Source organism: Bos indicus x Bos taurus, chromosome 5 (assembly GCF_003369695.1).
Source record: "Bos indicus x Bos taurus breed Angus x Brahman F1 hybrid chromosome 5, Bos_hybrid_MaternalHap_v2.0, whole genome shotgun sequence".
In the NCBI taxonomy this organism is placed as follows: domain Eukaryota; kingdom Metazoa; phylum Chordata; class Mammalia; order Artiodactyla; family Bovidae; genus Bos; species Bos indicus x Bos taurus.
The window spans coordinates 31,460,875-31,477,068 of NC_040080.1; the positions used below are offsets into that span (position 1 = coordinate 31,460,875).

General features: G+C 36.5%; 1 protein-coding gene across 2 annotated transcripts in view; it reads right to left on the bottom strand.

The window, feature by feature from the left end:
* The window catches only part of RECQL (RecQ like helicase), a 32,784-nt gene that overhangs the window by 1,045 nt on the left and 15,545 nt on the right, over nt 1-16,194 (bottom strand). For both annotated transcript variants that reach the window (XM_027541490.1, XM_027541491.1), the window contains 10 exons: nt 15,163-15,269; nt 11,254-11,452; nt 9,243-9,409; nt 7,831-7,912; nt 6,618-6,766; nt 6,413-6,530; nt 5,755-5,893; nt 2,072-2,163; nt 740-959; nt 292-421 (listed from right to left, as the gene is read on the bottom strand). In XM_027541490.1, the coding sequence (XP_027397291.1) occupies nt 292-421; nt 740-959; nt 2,072-2,163; nt 5,755-5,893; nt 6,413-6,530; nt 6,618-6,766; nt 7,831-7,912; nt 9,243-9,409; nt 11,254-11,452; nt 15,163-15,269 (1,403 nt within the window). The remainder of the gene's footprint in view (nt 1-291; nt 422-739; nt 960-2,071; nt 2,164-5,754; nt 5,894-6,412; nt 6,531-6,617; nt 6,767-7,830; nt 7,913-9,242; nt 9,410-11,253; nt 11,453-15,162; nt 15,270-16,194) is intronic.

A 16,194-nucleotide genomic window follows, 5' to 3' on the forward strand; every position in this document is an offset into this window, starting at 1 on the left:
ACCACAGGCAAGGTCATGAGAGCAGGGTGCATCGTAACATCAGACATTAAAATGGAGTTTTCACATTCCAAAAGGTTGAAAACCCCTAGTCTTCATTTAAAAACTAGTCTAAATTCTTCCACTTAATACCTCTGCAGAACACAAAAGTAGGTTTTATCTCTTCTACACCCAGATTCCAAGAACACTGACGTATCTCTTCTGTGTTCCACTGGACCCAGAAGAGAACAAGTTAAAGAAAAGCAAGACACAGGCTTTAATGTCTTTTTCAAATAATTGAAAATTAGTAATCACCCTGAAACAGTTCTGCGTGGGCTTCTTTACTCTCATGGTAATAACGTGTGCCTCGTTGTTCAGAAGGTTAGCTTTAGGTCCTACTTTCAAATATGAAATGGTAGCGTAAGCTGTAAAACTGTAGTCTTCTCTGCAGGAGACAAAGGCCAACAGTCAGGCTTTGAGAAGTTGCAGACAACAAACTGAAATTTATAAAAAATTAGTAAAATAATTTTAACTAACACTGATATGAAATAAAACGTTTAGTATAAAAATGCAATAAAGTATTGTACTTTTCTGCTGCTTTGACATATGATAATTAAAAGTTTGAATTTGTTTACTAGGTAAATTTTATAGTGTTTAAAAGTTCCTATGAAACAACCACTAAACCCTTTGTTCTGTTGCACTTATATAAAAATGACACTCAGGAAAGACAGCATGTGAGGGCAAGAAATGGGTCTGTAGATACTTGAGATACTGCTGTATGAGAAAGTGTGCAATGATTTTCTCCAGGTCTTCACGAGGAAGTGTGGGAGGAGCAAGGCCTGCTACTCTCAATTTCGAGGCACCCTTTCCCATCCAGGAGTCGATCAGTTTTAGTGGCGTGAGCTTTTCATTCAGGTCCTCGGCCTGTTTCAGGATCTTAATAAGATCCCTGCAGTATGCAGTTACATTCTTTCTTTCAAATGCTGTAATGAAAGAGACATGGTTAAAGATGAATGAAATTTTGAAATTAGGGCAAGGATAGGCTGTCCTAAGTGGTTAGACTCGTTTAAAAAATAAATCATCCAATGTGAGCCACCCTAAACACTAGTTTGTTCCTATGTTCTGAATTAAGACTTGCTCAAGTCTCTTTTCATTAGATTAAGCTATAGTCTCTCTAAGACACGAATTTAAATGATATACAAAAAAATAATCTGTTTATTGGAAGGTCTTTGGAGATGCTCTCGGAACCAAAAGGTATCAGCCAGACATGATTATGACAAAGACTTAGAGGTGTTTACAGGAGGGTAAGTCTCTTCTACATATTTACTAGGTTTAGACTACCATATTTAGTCAATCTGTTCTTCATTTCTTCATATTTAATGAAACATGCTCATTAAGCAATATTCTGACAACCAGTGTGGCTTCCTAGGGACTCTAACTTCACGACAAGAATCTCCTGGACAGTTATTCCCATCTATTGACACGAGCACTCAGATGTATTTATCAGACTCTTACTAATTTGGTCAGTATAAAACAGTCTAGTAAACACAAACAATTTTCTCTACCTGCAAAGTTAAAATTGTCGTGACGTTCCCCCACCAAGGCATCAGAACTCAGTGAGGAATGGGTTAGTCTAGCTCATCACACACTATGCATACATACAGAGTTTTTTAAAGTGAAAATACAGCACCAACACTACTAAACTAGTGTCTTACGAGTGATTGAGTATTATCTGGATCAAAAATGATACACTATAATCTCTATGTTGTACTAAATTTCTCTCTTCAGTCAGTGACTATAAAGTATTACAGATTATTACAAGAGGTTAGCATTCTCATATATAAATAGTATTTCTAATCAGAGGAATTTTAAATGTTTCCCTTCATTTCTTAAAAATTTAACATCTCGGTGTAGCAATATAAAATACATGCATACACATAATAGCTTTTAATTTTAAGTGTTACTACTCTCGAATCTGAGAAATTCTATTCACACCTTGCTAATTCTTTTAAATCCATTTTGAGTGTCTAATACTGCCCTCATGTAGTCCTAGTTACAAACATTAGCTTATAGAAATCTAAAAAGGACAACTCACAAATCTCTTTACAGCAGTTATCACACATTTTGTTACATGCTTCTGGACTCCATACTTCATCAAAATGTTGAGCTATCAATACACGGCGACATCTGCAAACACATTAGAGATACGAATTATCCCTGTTTCAAAATACAGGGTTATATACTGTTACTAGTTTCCTGTTGCTGCCATAACATTAACACAAACTCCGTGGCTTAAAACAACGCAGATTTATAATCTTACATTTTTATAGGTTAGAAGGCTGACATGGGTCTCACTGGGTTAAAATCAATAAAAGCAAGGTGTTGACAGGGCTAGATTTCTCCGAGCGGTTCTGGGGAAGAATCTGTTTCCTTGCCCTTTCCAGACTCTAAAGACTGCCTGCACTCTTTGGCTCATGGCCCCCCTTCCTCTATCTTCAAAGCTAACAATGGGTTAAGTTTTCACATCATTTTGACATCTTATTCCTCCTTCCACATTTAAGAACCCTTGTGATTATAGTATGTCCACCCAAACAATTCAGGATTACCTCCCTATTTTAAGATCAGCTGACTACAACTTTAAATCCATTTGTAACTTTAACTCCCTTTTGCCATGTAAAGTAGCACACTCACAGGTTCTAGAGATTCAGATGTAGACATCTTTGGAAGACTACTACTACTATGCCCACCATATGTAATAGTTTTTTCCATATGTTGTTAGTGTAAAAATAACTTCTATGCACTGGGAAACCAAAAGATTCGCATCACTAGCTTTATTAACAATTTTCATTTTACTGCAGTGGTCTCAAACTGAAACTGCAGTATCTCCAAGGTATACCTGTATTAGAGAATCTTCCTGAGAGCAAAGCAGTTTCCTGTACTTTATAGTATCATTTTGAGTCTAAGTCCCAAAATATGCTTCATGAGGGCCTATTGGATATCTAAGGACATTTTCATTTTCTCATTTTTTAAACTTGCTGTAGCATTAATAGGAAAGAAATACCATTTTCTATCACTAATTACTGCTCACTTAAAAAATTTTGAGTCCTTATAATATGATGGGTAATAAGACTACAAAGATGACTAAGAGTAAAAATAGTAATTGTGAGGGAAGAATACAAATGCAAGATTGTTAAAATGCATTTGAAATTAAGATAGCAAGTTACATCATCATGTATATAGAGAAATTGGTATATATAAACCTCATGGTAACCATAAACCAGAATTCTATTATAGAAACCCACACAAAAAAAGGAATTCAAACACTAAATTCATCAAACCACAAGAGTAAAAGAAGGAACAAGAAAGACCTACAAAACCACCTCAAAACAATGAAATGGCAATAAGTACATACCTATCAACAATTCCATTAACTTTAAATGGACTAAATGCTCCAACCAAAAGACATAAAGTGGCTGAATGGATACAAAATCAAGACCTGCATATATGCTGCCTACAAGAGACTCAGCTCTAAAGACACACATAGACTGAACGTGAGGGGCTGGGGAAACATATTCCATGCAAATGGAAATCAAAAGAAAGCCAAGGCAGTAACACTCATGTCAGACAAAGAAAGTGAAAGTTGCACAATCATGTCCGACTCTTTGCAACTCCATGGACTATACAGTCCATGGAATTCTCCAGGCCAGAATACTGGAGTAGGTAGCCTTTCCCTTCTCCAGGGGATCTTCCCAACCCAGGGATCGAACCCAGGTCTCCAGCATTGCAGGCAGATTCTTTACCAACTGAGCTATAAGGGAAGCACCATATCAGACAAAATAAACTTTAAAACAAAGACTGAAGACACAAGAAGGACATTACATAATGATCAGGGGATCAATCCAAGAACATATAACAACTATTTATATATATAGATATATATACACCTAACATAGAACCACCTAAATACATAAATATTAACAGACATAAAGGGAGAAACTGACAACACAATAACAGCAAGGGTCTATAATATTCCATTTATATCAATAGATGACCGAGACAGAAAATCAATAAGGAAACACTGGCATTAAATGACACATTAGACCAGACTTGACATATACAGACCATTCTACTCAAAAATAGCAGAATATATTCTTTTCAAGTACACAAGGAACATTACCAATTCTCCAGGATAGATCACATGCTGTGCCACAAAACAAGCCTTGGTAAAGTTAAGACAAGGAAATAGTATCAAGCATCTTTTCCAACCACAACAGTATGAGACTAGAAATCAACTATAAGAAAAAACTGCAAAAAACTCAAAACATGCACGGGCGAAACCATAAACTACTAAACCACCAATGAATCACTGAAGAAATCAAAGACAAATGCAAAAATACCTGGAGACAAAACAAAAACACAACAATTCAAAATCTAGGAATTTAGAAATGCAGTTCTAAGAGGGAAATTTATACCAATACAAGCTTACTTCAGGAAATAAGAAAAATCTCAAATAAACAAGCTAACCTTACACTTAAAGGAATTAGAAAAAGAACAAACAAAAACAAGTTAGAAGAAGGAGTTAATGGAAGGAAAGAAACAAAGATCAGAGCAGAATAAATAGAGAGTAAAAAAATAATGGTAAAAATCAATGAAACTAAGAGCTGGTTCTTGGCACAGAGTCTAAATCACTGGCCCACCAGGAAAGTCTCAAGAAAAACAGAATTAATAAATCTTTATCCAGACCCATCAAGGAAAAAAGCCCAAGTCAATTAAATCAGAAATGAAAAAGTTGCAACCTACACCAGAGAAATACAAAAGACCTAAGAGACTACTATGGACAAATATTTGCCAATAAAATGGATGACCAGATGAAACGGACGAATTCCTAGAAATGTACAATCTCCAAGACTGAACACGGAAGAAAAAAAAAATGTGGACAGACCAATTACCAGTCACGAAACTGAATCAGTAATTTGAAAACTCCCAAGAAACAAAACTCCAAGAATAGATGGCTTCACAGGTGACTGCTACCAAACATTCAGAAAAAAGTTATCTTTCTTGAAGAAAGAATAACTTTTTTCTTTTTCTCTTTTTAAACTTAAGATACTATATTTTTTATTGTTGTACAATTTTAAAGGTTACTTTCCATTTACAAGTATTACAAAATATTATCTATATTCCCTGTGTTGTACAATACATCCTTGAGCCTATCTTACACCCAAAAGTCTATACCTCCCATACTCCTACCTCCTCCCCCTACTCTCATCACTGGTGACCGCTAGTTTGTTCTCTATATCTTAGAATGCTGCTGCTGCTGCTAAGTCGCTTCAGTCATGTCCGACTCTGTGCGACCCCATAGACAGCAGCCCACCAGGCTCCCCCGTCCCTGGGATTCTCCAGGCAAGAACACTGGAGTGGGTTGCCATTGCCTTCTCCAATGCATGAAAGTGAAAAGTGAAAGTGAAGTCGCTCAGTCGTGTCCAACTCTTCGAAACCCCATGGACTGCAGCCTACCAGGCTCCTCTGTCCATGGGATTTTCCAGGCAAGAGTACTGGAGTGGGATGCCATTGCCTTCTCCATATCTTAGAATATATGTTCTTAAATCCAGGCATTCTGCAGGTTCATGTACTGGTTTCTACACCCTCAGACATCTGCTTTTACTGGTTTACACTTGATGTTTCACCAATCTATTTACTCACTCACGTAAGGACCCAAGAAACGTCACATGCTTTCACGTTGTTTTTAATTGACAAGTGACAAAAAAGTGTGTGGCTTACTTGTTTATGTTTTGACAGTAGGACACCATCTCATAAAGCTTTTGTTGTCCCACATTTTCCATCACCACCATTGAACTTATCCTGAATATATCTCCAAAGCCATAATACAAAATACAGTCTGCTTTCATGTCATCTCGACCTGCAGTGGGAAGCATCTTCAGATTGCATAGTTACTTTAAAAAGTCAAACGTGCAAAAATAATAAATATAAAATTTGCTGGTGATATTTCAGTCTAAATATATCATATCTAGAAATTTCAGATAGAGATGTAAAAGTTAATTTGTAGCAGGTGTCCTCAGATTTTTAAAAATACGACTGAAGAGAACTATCAACAATCAGCTTTATTAGCTTAAAAACCTGTCCATAAATAATCCAGTTGTTCCAATTATAAACTTGAAACCACTAATTAAAAACTCAGGAGACAAAGATGGATATCAAATTACCTTAGCAAATGTAAGAAGAAATAATTCATTACATTCCAATAAAACATAAGGAAAATTTCTCCATAGGCAAATAAATGTAAAACTTCAAAGGACTTTATTGTTTGTTATAAAAATACTAGCCAATAAAGAGTTAAAAATACAGTAGTAATAAATATCACTTACAGTGTTTTTAAAGCTCTTTTAAAAACTTACTTCTGGGTATGAGTTATACATACCTGCTCGGCCACTCTCTTGGTAATAATTTTCCATAGATTTACTCATTGAATGATGAATAACAAACCTCACATCTGGCTTATCAATTCCCATACCAAATGCAACTGTTGCCACAACTACCTAAAATGTATTAACATTGTATATATTAATTAAGCTAAAATACATTTAAAGGTGAATTAGGTTTTGATTAAAGAGCTATTAGTTAACCTGAATTTCATTCGCTGCCCATCTTCTATGAACCTTGGTCTTATCTTCTGGTTCCATATTGGCATGGTATGCACCTGCAGGAATCCCCAGTTTCTGTAAACTAATTGTAACTTGCTCAGAGTCTTTCTGAGAAAAGCAATATATGATTCCTGTAATAAAGATGTCAAATGGTTAGATATATACAGCACACTCCTGGAAAATTTTTAACTCACACACTCAAGATACTGGTAATTCCAATGCATGGGGAAAAAAAGAATTATGAAAAATTCGAAGGCCCTGAACACATACTGACTTTTCAGTATAACTCAAGATTTGATCAGCAACTTGCTCTAGAGCCTGGAGCCACCAGTTTTGGTTTCCATTGTCTTAGTTCTCTCTCCAACTTTATCTTCCACTACACAGTATTTCTAAAACTGATGCTTCATCCTCTAGAAGACGTAAACAAGTATGCTGTGAAAAAAGAGTTCCATGCACAAATGAGTTTAGGAAGCACTGCATTGAACAAAATTAAACAGGTGTATCTATCTGCAAGGCTGGTTAGAACGTCAAAGGTGCTGATACACCCTGTGACTCTGTGGGAAGAATAAATAACCTGCAGATTTTCTCAAACTTATTTGACCCTGGAACTCCTTTTACCCAGGGCACCCACTAATATCTCCTGGCAATCTACAGAATAGTTTTGAAATACAACTTTTATATCAATTCTTTGCTTTAGTAACACCTGTCTATGCATTAATCCTGGAACATGTTATACACAATCTCAACTCCATCTACACTCATTCAGCATTTACTTTTTATATTTCTTTACACAACTTTACACTACACTTAACTCATTCAGCATTTACTTTTTATATTTCTTTAATATGTCCTTTATTATAAGAAAACTATATTTTATATCCCTATCGAACATCATTGCTTAGCCTTCCATCTTATACACAGTAGCTACTTAACTAAATATGTGCTATTGATAACATTATCATTAGGCCTATTCTAATACAATTAAGTGTAAATAAGCAAATCAGTTTCATGACTCTTACAATCTGTGTCATTAGCAAATGCCAACCCGATTTCTAAGATCACCAAGCAAATTAATTTTATCATGATATTTTCAAGTATGTTCTGCCATGCATTAATCTTTTTCTAGTGAACTGCTGTAGTATTTGTTACTTTTGTAAAGTGCTCAGTCTTTATAGGTGGTTTGTTTCTGTATTACCTGATTGCCCCTTGTACCTTCCATTAATGAGCTTTACAATGTCCTCAATAAAATCTTCAGTGTTTGAGGGCTTCTGCCGAACCTAAAAAAAGTTAACTTATTAAAAAGTAAATTAATGAGTGCCATTCATGTGGTTATTTACTTACAACTTTCAAGGTGCCATTCTTTCTTGGACATGGTGTTTTCTCTTATCATTCTTTCATTCATTTCATCTGACCCTGTCACAACTCAGACTCTTCTTGATCCTTAATTTTTAATTCACCAGAGAAGAGGAGGCATATAAGCAATGAATAACTTGTAAAGATGAAGACTTTATTTTCTGACCCTACTTTTGTAAAAACATAAACCATGGCACAAATAACTGTTCAGTAAGAACTCAGAAAAATATTAAGTCTATCCTTAAAGGATTGGAAAGTAAAAACAGCTGTGAGGTTATTTAACTTTCAAGGTTATATACTAAATAAAATCTAAATAGGGAGTATTAGCAAATCTTTAAGGGTATAATAATTTTGCATTATTTCATAATTAATTTTATAGAGATGTCATTAGGGTCCTTGGTTATCTTTTTCATTTTTTTGGCTATGCCATGCATCAAACCCATGTCCCCTGAATTGGAAGCAGAGTCTTAACCACAGGACCATCAGGGAAGTCCCAGGTCCCTCAATCGATGCATGCTTTCTCTCCATCCTTACACAAAACATGTGTATGCAAATTTAACAAGGCAGTTTTTTCTACTTAACCAAGCAAAGGATTAAACAGCATAAGATATACGCAGCAAGCATTCATGAATAAATCTGTTTATACTCACCCAATTTTTCAAAAACTTTTGAACATAACTATGACTCATGTAGGGAGAAGGCAATGGCAACCCACTCCAGTACTCTTGCCTGGAAAATCCCATGGACGGAGGGGCCTGGTGGGCTGCAGTCCATGGGGTCGCTAGGAGTTGGACACGACTGAGCGACTTCACTTTATTTTTTCACTTTCATTCATTGGAGAAGGAAATGGCAACCCACTCCAGTGTTCTTGCCTGGAGAATCCCAGGGACTGGGGAGCCCGGTGGGCTGCCGTCTATGGGGTCGCACAGAGTCAGACACGACTGAAGCGACTTAGCAGCAGCAGCAACATGACTCATGTAAACAAACATAATGAAAAAGTAAACTTTGAAAAGACTCTGATGCTGGGAAAGATTGAGGGCAGGAGGAGAAGGGGATGACAGAGGATGAGATGGTTGGATGGCATCACCGACTCAATAGACATGAGTTTGTGTAGGCTCCAGGAGTTGGTGATGGACAGGGAGGCCTGGCATGCTGCAAGGGGTCACAAAGAGTCAGACACGACTGAGCGACTGAACTGAACTGAAACTCTCTGCTGAAATCCTTCACAAAATAAACTGACATAGAATTACATACCTCATAATAGAGATTTGGTCGATTAAAAGAAGCCGTGAAAGTAAAACATTTTTCAACGCACAATATTTTCTGAGCATCCTTCAAAACGTGACTGGTCGCTGTTGCGGTCAGTCCAATTAGTGACGCATTAGGGAACTGCCGCTTCAAGATACCAAGAGCCTTATAATCTAGGAAAAAAAAAAAAAATACAGAGTAGCCCTCTTCCTATTCTTTCAGGAATTAAAAAAAGACCGATCTTTTAGGCAGATCATCAAGATGACCATGAGTTTATTTCCACAGCCACCTGTATCTAATCTGCCACTGCAGCCTAGCCTTTGTGACAGATGGGCTTTACTCTGCTTTTATAACTGGTTCTTCAGAAACAAGCACTCTTGGCCACAGGTGGAATGCCCTGCAAAATGTCTCCAGGAAGCTAAGCACTGGTCTACACCTGCTGGACAGTGGATTCAAGAGATGGAGTGGAAGCAGTCACGGTGTTTGAATTATGGCAACGGATAAAAGATAAAAAGACCATCTGTCAAAACCCTTCTACCACAGACACCACCCAAGAGTGTTAAACTCAGACAAGAAAATGCTTGATTATTATAGAACCCACTTCAGGGAAACTGCTTTGGGCTCCTATTTATCCTATACATCGAAATCACTAGCTATGTTGTCCTTGAGTACACCCTCAAGTAGTTCAACTATTTGAAGAAAAGTGAAGAACAAATGTTGTAGAAATGGCTCAATGTTAAGGTCAAAAAGGCTACTATAACAACAGGGAGGAGGAAGTTATCTGTTTGGAAAGTTATGAAAGCCCAGAGTCCAGAAATAAGCCCACATATATATAGTCAATAAATCTTCTACAAAGAAGCCAAGAATATATAATGGGGAAGCAATAGTTTCTTCAATAAATGGTGTTGGGAACACTGGACAGACACATGCATAAAGAACAAAACTGGACCCTCATATGACACCATACACGAAAGTGAACTCTCAATGAACTACAGACTCGAATGTAAGATCTGGAACCATAAAACTCCTGGCCAAAAACCAATGAGATAAAGTCCTTGACATCAGTCTTGGCAATGATTTCTTGAATCTGAGGCCAACAGCAAAAACAAAATGAAAAAAACAGGTGGGGTTGCTTCAAACTAAAATGCTTCTGTCTAGCAAAGGAAGCCATCAACATAATGAAAGGCAATCCAGGGAATGGGAAAAACATCTGCAAATCACATATCTGATAAGAGGTTAGCTAATACACAAAATTGATAAAGAACTCATACAGCTCAATAGCAAAAAAAAAATTGATTTTCAGATTTCTTTGCATAGAACAAGTTTGAGCAATCTGTTTTAGGCTAAGACTGTAGGATTATGCTGATGGAGCAAAGAATAAGGTTACTAAAGTATACCACAGAACTATAACATTGAGGGGTTCACTGGGTGTAGATCCTGAAGTGAGTGCTGAAGATACCTAAAACGACGACTAAAAGAGACAACTTTGAAGCAGAAGCAAATTCCTCAACAGATATGAAGGAGAATCCAGAAATCAGTAAATCTTTATGGCTAAAGATGACAAAGTACAATATATACACATTTCAAAAGATAAAGGCAACTGGACTAATAAGCACTACTGTGGTGGGTGGGGATTAAAGAGATTAAAGATTCTGCCTTGGCTCCTCTTGTATTAAGGCAAGAAAAAAATAAGTAATGACTACCTAAGAGGATAATTTTAATGGAAAGGATTTGCATCATGTAAAGCTGAATAAGAAAAGAGTCCCTAGCATCACGGAGTTTTCTAGGTAGAATATACATGTGTGTGTGCACTCTGTCATGTCTGACTCTTTGTGACTCCATAAACTGTAGCTCACCAGGCTCCACTGTCCATGGCATTCTCCAGGCAAGAATACTAAGTGGGTTGCCATGCCCTCCTCCAGGGATCCTCCCAACCCAGGGATCGAACCCGTGTCTCCTGCATTGGCAGGTGGATTCTTTACCACTGCAGCACCTGAGAAGCCCAGAACATACATACCAGGTCTGAAATCGTGTCCCCACTGACTACAGCAATGAACTTCATCTACAGCAATTCGGGTAAATCTCCTTGCTTCATAGGCTTTTTCTAGTCTTGACATAAACATTTTGCTTTTTGCAATTTTCTCTGGAGTCACATAAATTAGCTTTAGCTTGGAGTTTTTATTTACCATTTCAGCATGGACCCATTTCACATGCTCCTATTGAAAGGAAATATAGACACAATGATAGAACTAAGCCAGCAGAATGCAATACTCAGTGGTAAATGAAGATGCTTATTACTCAGAAGCAACAGCCTTGGGACACTATAGCAGCAGATGCTTACTTCATTAAAATTAAAATGATGTCCCAGTACTGAGCTTTATGGTAGCTGTGCTAATAGCATTTTAGTTATTTATTTACATTCAGACAGTTGATAAAAGAATAATCAATCTCACTTGACAAAAAAGAGAACACAAAAACGAATATGAAGACACTCCAAAAAGCATTTACTCCATGAAGGCATAATTCTAAATTTTTCACAATAAATGCCAAAATGTAAGCTAAATGCAGTATGGTGATAAAGACAGGTTTTATTAATTTTAATGTTATATTTGAAATCATTTCATAGATCTCATAGATCTGATTTCATAGAACAAAATTTATTCTTGATTAGATACTTTAATGATGCTATCAAATCTATTCATAATCTATTTAGATTTTACAAAGTATCTGATTCCTTATATCAAGATTTTATAATTATGAATAATTAAAATGAGATTCTATATATTATGTATTATATATAATAAGAATACATCTTAAGAGGTAACAGCTATTTGGTTCTTAGTCCTGTTGTTTTCCATAATATTTAGTACATTGGATGTTGTATTTTTCCTTCTAATCTAATTAAGGATCAAAAGAAGTGGTGAATGTGATAGAAATAGAAACTCAAAATGCCTTCATCATCCCAGGAAAGCAGTTTGTTAACTCCTCGAGATATTCCTAGTTTTGTTAAGAAATGGCGAAGTGTGTTAAATACTTCAATTAGTCTATATGTCCCAGAAATTTCAGAGGAGCAAACACCTGAGCTATCGCCTGAGAAAAGGATGCTTAGTCACTCAGTCATGTCCAACTCTTTTCGATCCCTGTGGACTCTAGCCCACCAGGATCCTCTGTCCATGGGATTTCCCAGGCAAGAATATTAGAGCGGGTTGCCATTTCCTCCTCCAGGGGATCTTCCCAAACCCAGTGGTGGAACCCCATGTCTCATACATTGGCAGACAGATTCTTTACCTCTGAGCCACCTACAATTTGAACTGCATGGGTGCACTTACATGCAGATTTTTTTCAGTAGTAAAGACTACAGTACCACATGATCCACAACTAGTTGAATCCCTGAATGTGGAAGGCTGACTGTAAGTTAAGCGCGGACTTTTGACTGTGTGGCCAGTTAGGGCTCCTAACCCTCACATTGTTCAAGGGTCACTGTACTTTCCATTATTATTACTCTGTTTTTCAATTTTAAAAAAGTGCAGTATGAGAAGGCAATGTTCTCCATAGATTCATTTTTTTGAGCTAGAAAGCACTTAAAATGACACAAGAGTTTAAATAAATTAAAACTATTTGGGAAAGACTAGAAGAACCAGAACTTCTTGAAGACGTGGCTGATTTCAGGTCTGGGAAGAAATACACACAAAAAAGCATGACGTATCTTAGAAAAGAAACCAAAGACTCAAAAGCTAGGAGTTAGACCTAGGGGCCAAATTAAATAGACTCTCACTACCCAAACATGGGACTACTTCAACATTAAAAAAAAGAATAACAACCATGGATGGAAAGACATCAAACATGTTAAAAATCCATAGGTTTAAAATGATACTTGAAAAAAAAAGAATTTATTGACCATCTTTGGAGAATGCTGAAAAACCAACTCTTTCCATAATACTTGACATTTCATTTCCATAATGAAACTGGTAAAGAAAGGGAAAGAACTTTCAATCTTCAAAGAATAAATAAGGAAAGGTCCTTTTCTACAGAAAAAGTCTAGCTAATTTAAGAAGTGAGAATTAGAAAACATTTTATAACCCCCTAATTAAATAATGGTCTAAGATAGGCAATTATTATCAGCAGTTGTAGCCTGCCAGGCTCCTCTGTCCATGGAATTCTCCAGGCAAGAATACTGGTGTGGATTGCCATTCCCTTCTCCAGGGGATCTTCCCGAGCCAGGGATTGAACTGGGGTCTCCTGCACTGCAGGCAGATTCTTTACCATCTGAGCCATCAGGGAAGTCCCAAAAAAAGAGAAAGAACTTTCAATCTGCAAAGAGTTAAGGAAAAAGTTCTTTTTTACAGGAAAAATCTAGCTAATTTAAGAAGTGACAATTAGAAATTACATCTTATAACCCCATAATTAAATAATGCTCTAAGGTAGGCAATTATTATCAGTGGCTACTAAAAGCCATTAAATGAAAAGCTGATCGAGAACTTGATAATTATAGAGCAGGCAGACATAAGGTGACCCCACTGATCAAACTAACATCACACACAAAAAAATAATAACCAGGTGTTAAATACCTCCTGAGTGATACCAGGAGTAAGTATATTCTTACAGCAAAAAAAAAAAAAAAAAAGCCCAAATTCAGTCAACTTTTAGACTAACTAAAAGTAACAAGTGGAACAACATCACAAGGATACAATCAGGAAGACACAGAATATAGGAAACTTAAGGACCAAGAAAAAAAAAAAAAAACCTAAACAGTAATTTCACAGGAAACAAGAAATAAAAGGAACCTATGGACATATCAACCAATACAGCATAATGTGTGAATCTGGACCATGATTTTAAACAGATAATAACATTTGATGAGACAGAAATCTGAGTATTTTTATTTAATGGTTTTAAAGAACTAATACAAATTTTTAGATGTGATAATGGCACTTAGTTGTATTTTTTAGTTATTTTTTTTTTTAATGTTAGAGATATATACTGAAGAAGTTACAACTGAAATGGTATGATGTCTGGGACTTGTCTCAACCAAATAAACCAAGGGTGGGCAGGGAGGGAAACTGGGAGTATACAGATGAAGAAAACTGGCCATATGTTGATAACCGTTAAAGCTACTTAACAGTTTTTATACTATTCTATTTTTGTATATTTAAAAAATTTTCAATAATATGCTTTTTAAAAAAGAACACCTGGGAAATGCTTTATTGTACAGATAAAGGTAAGAGAGTCCTTTTCCAAACAAGAAATTCCACAAGGTTGGGTATCTTGTTTCTAATTCACTTTTTGTATTTAATTATATCCCATAATCAGAAATTCTTCCTCACTGTTTTAGAATGGATACTATGAAACAAGTCAGCAAACTTCCTGTAAAGTGCTAGATAGTAAACATTAGATGTTGCAGCCCATATCACAACTACTCAACTCTGTCCTCATGTGTGAAAACAATCAGAGGCTACATATAAAAGAACCATCATGGTTCTGTTCCAATAAAACTTTATTTATGGTCACTGAAATCTGAATCTCACATAATTTTCACACTTCACAAAATTTCACACTTTTAATTTTCACACTTAACTATTCTTGATTTTATTTTTTTGCCATGCCATACGGCATGCAGGGTCTTGGTTCCCAAACCAGGGATCAAAACTGTGCCTTCTGCAGTGGAAGTATAGAGTCTTAACCACTGGGACTGCCAGGAAAATTACACTGCTGATTTTTTTATAACCATTTAAAACTATAGACTAATCTGAGCTCACACACCATACAAAATAAGCAGTGGGCTAGCCTGATCTATGAGTGGTGATTTTAGATTCCAACATAGTTACCAGTTTTTTCTTTTATAAGCAACTCAATTGTAGCTAAGGTTCCTACTTTACTGAAGAGTATAAATTAAAAATAAAATACAATAAAAGCCACAGGAGCATACCTTAGGACTAGAAGCATTTAACATGGTAGCTGAAATTCCTAATTGTTTCAAAACCATTAACTGGTCTTCCATAAGGGAGATTAGTGGGCAAATCACAAGGGTAAAACCTAAAAAAGAAAGAAATCCACCTTAAATTTCATACCACCACCAGAGTAAGTTTCAATTATTTACCTTCTTTACTGTAACTTGAGAAATCTGTATGTAGGTCAGGAAGGAACAGTTAGAACTGGACATGGAACATCAGGAGTTGTTCCAAATAGGAAAAGGAGTACATCAAGGCTGTTTATTGTTACCCTGCTTATTTAACTTATATGCAGAGTACATCATGGGAAACGCTGGGCTGGATGAAGCACAAGCTGGAATCAAGATTGTAGGGAAAAATATCAATAACCTCAGATATGCAGATGACATCACCCTTATGGCAGAAAGCGAAGAACTAAAGAGCCTCTTGATGAAAGCGAAAGAGGAGAGTGAAAAAGTTGGCTTAAAACTCAACACTCAGAAAACTAAGATCATGCATCTGGTCCCATCGCTTCATGGCAAATAGATGAGGAAACAGTGTCAGACTTTATTTTTTGGGGCTCCAAAATCACTTCAGATGGTGACTGCAGCCATGAAATTAAAAGATGCTTGCCCCTTGGAAGAAAAGTTGTGACCAACCTAGACAGCATATTAAAAAGCAGAGACATTACTTTGCCAACAAAGGTCCGTCTAGTCAAGGTTATGGTTTTTCCAGTAGTCATGTATGGATGTGAGAGTTGGGACTATAAAGAAAGCTGAGAGCTGAAGAACTGATGCTTTTGAACTGTGATGTTGGAGAAGACTCTTGAGAGTCTTTTGGACTGCAAGGAAATCCAACCAATCCATCCTGAAAGAAATCAGTCCTGAATATTCATTGGAAGGACTAATGTTGAAGCTGAAATTCCAATACTTTGGCCACCTGATGCGAAGAACTGACTCATTGGAAAAGATCCTGATGCTGGGAAAGACTGAAGGCAGGAGGAAAAGGGTGAGATGCTTGGAGGGCATCGC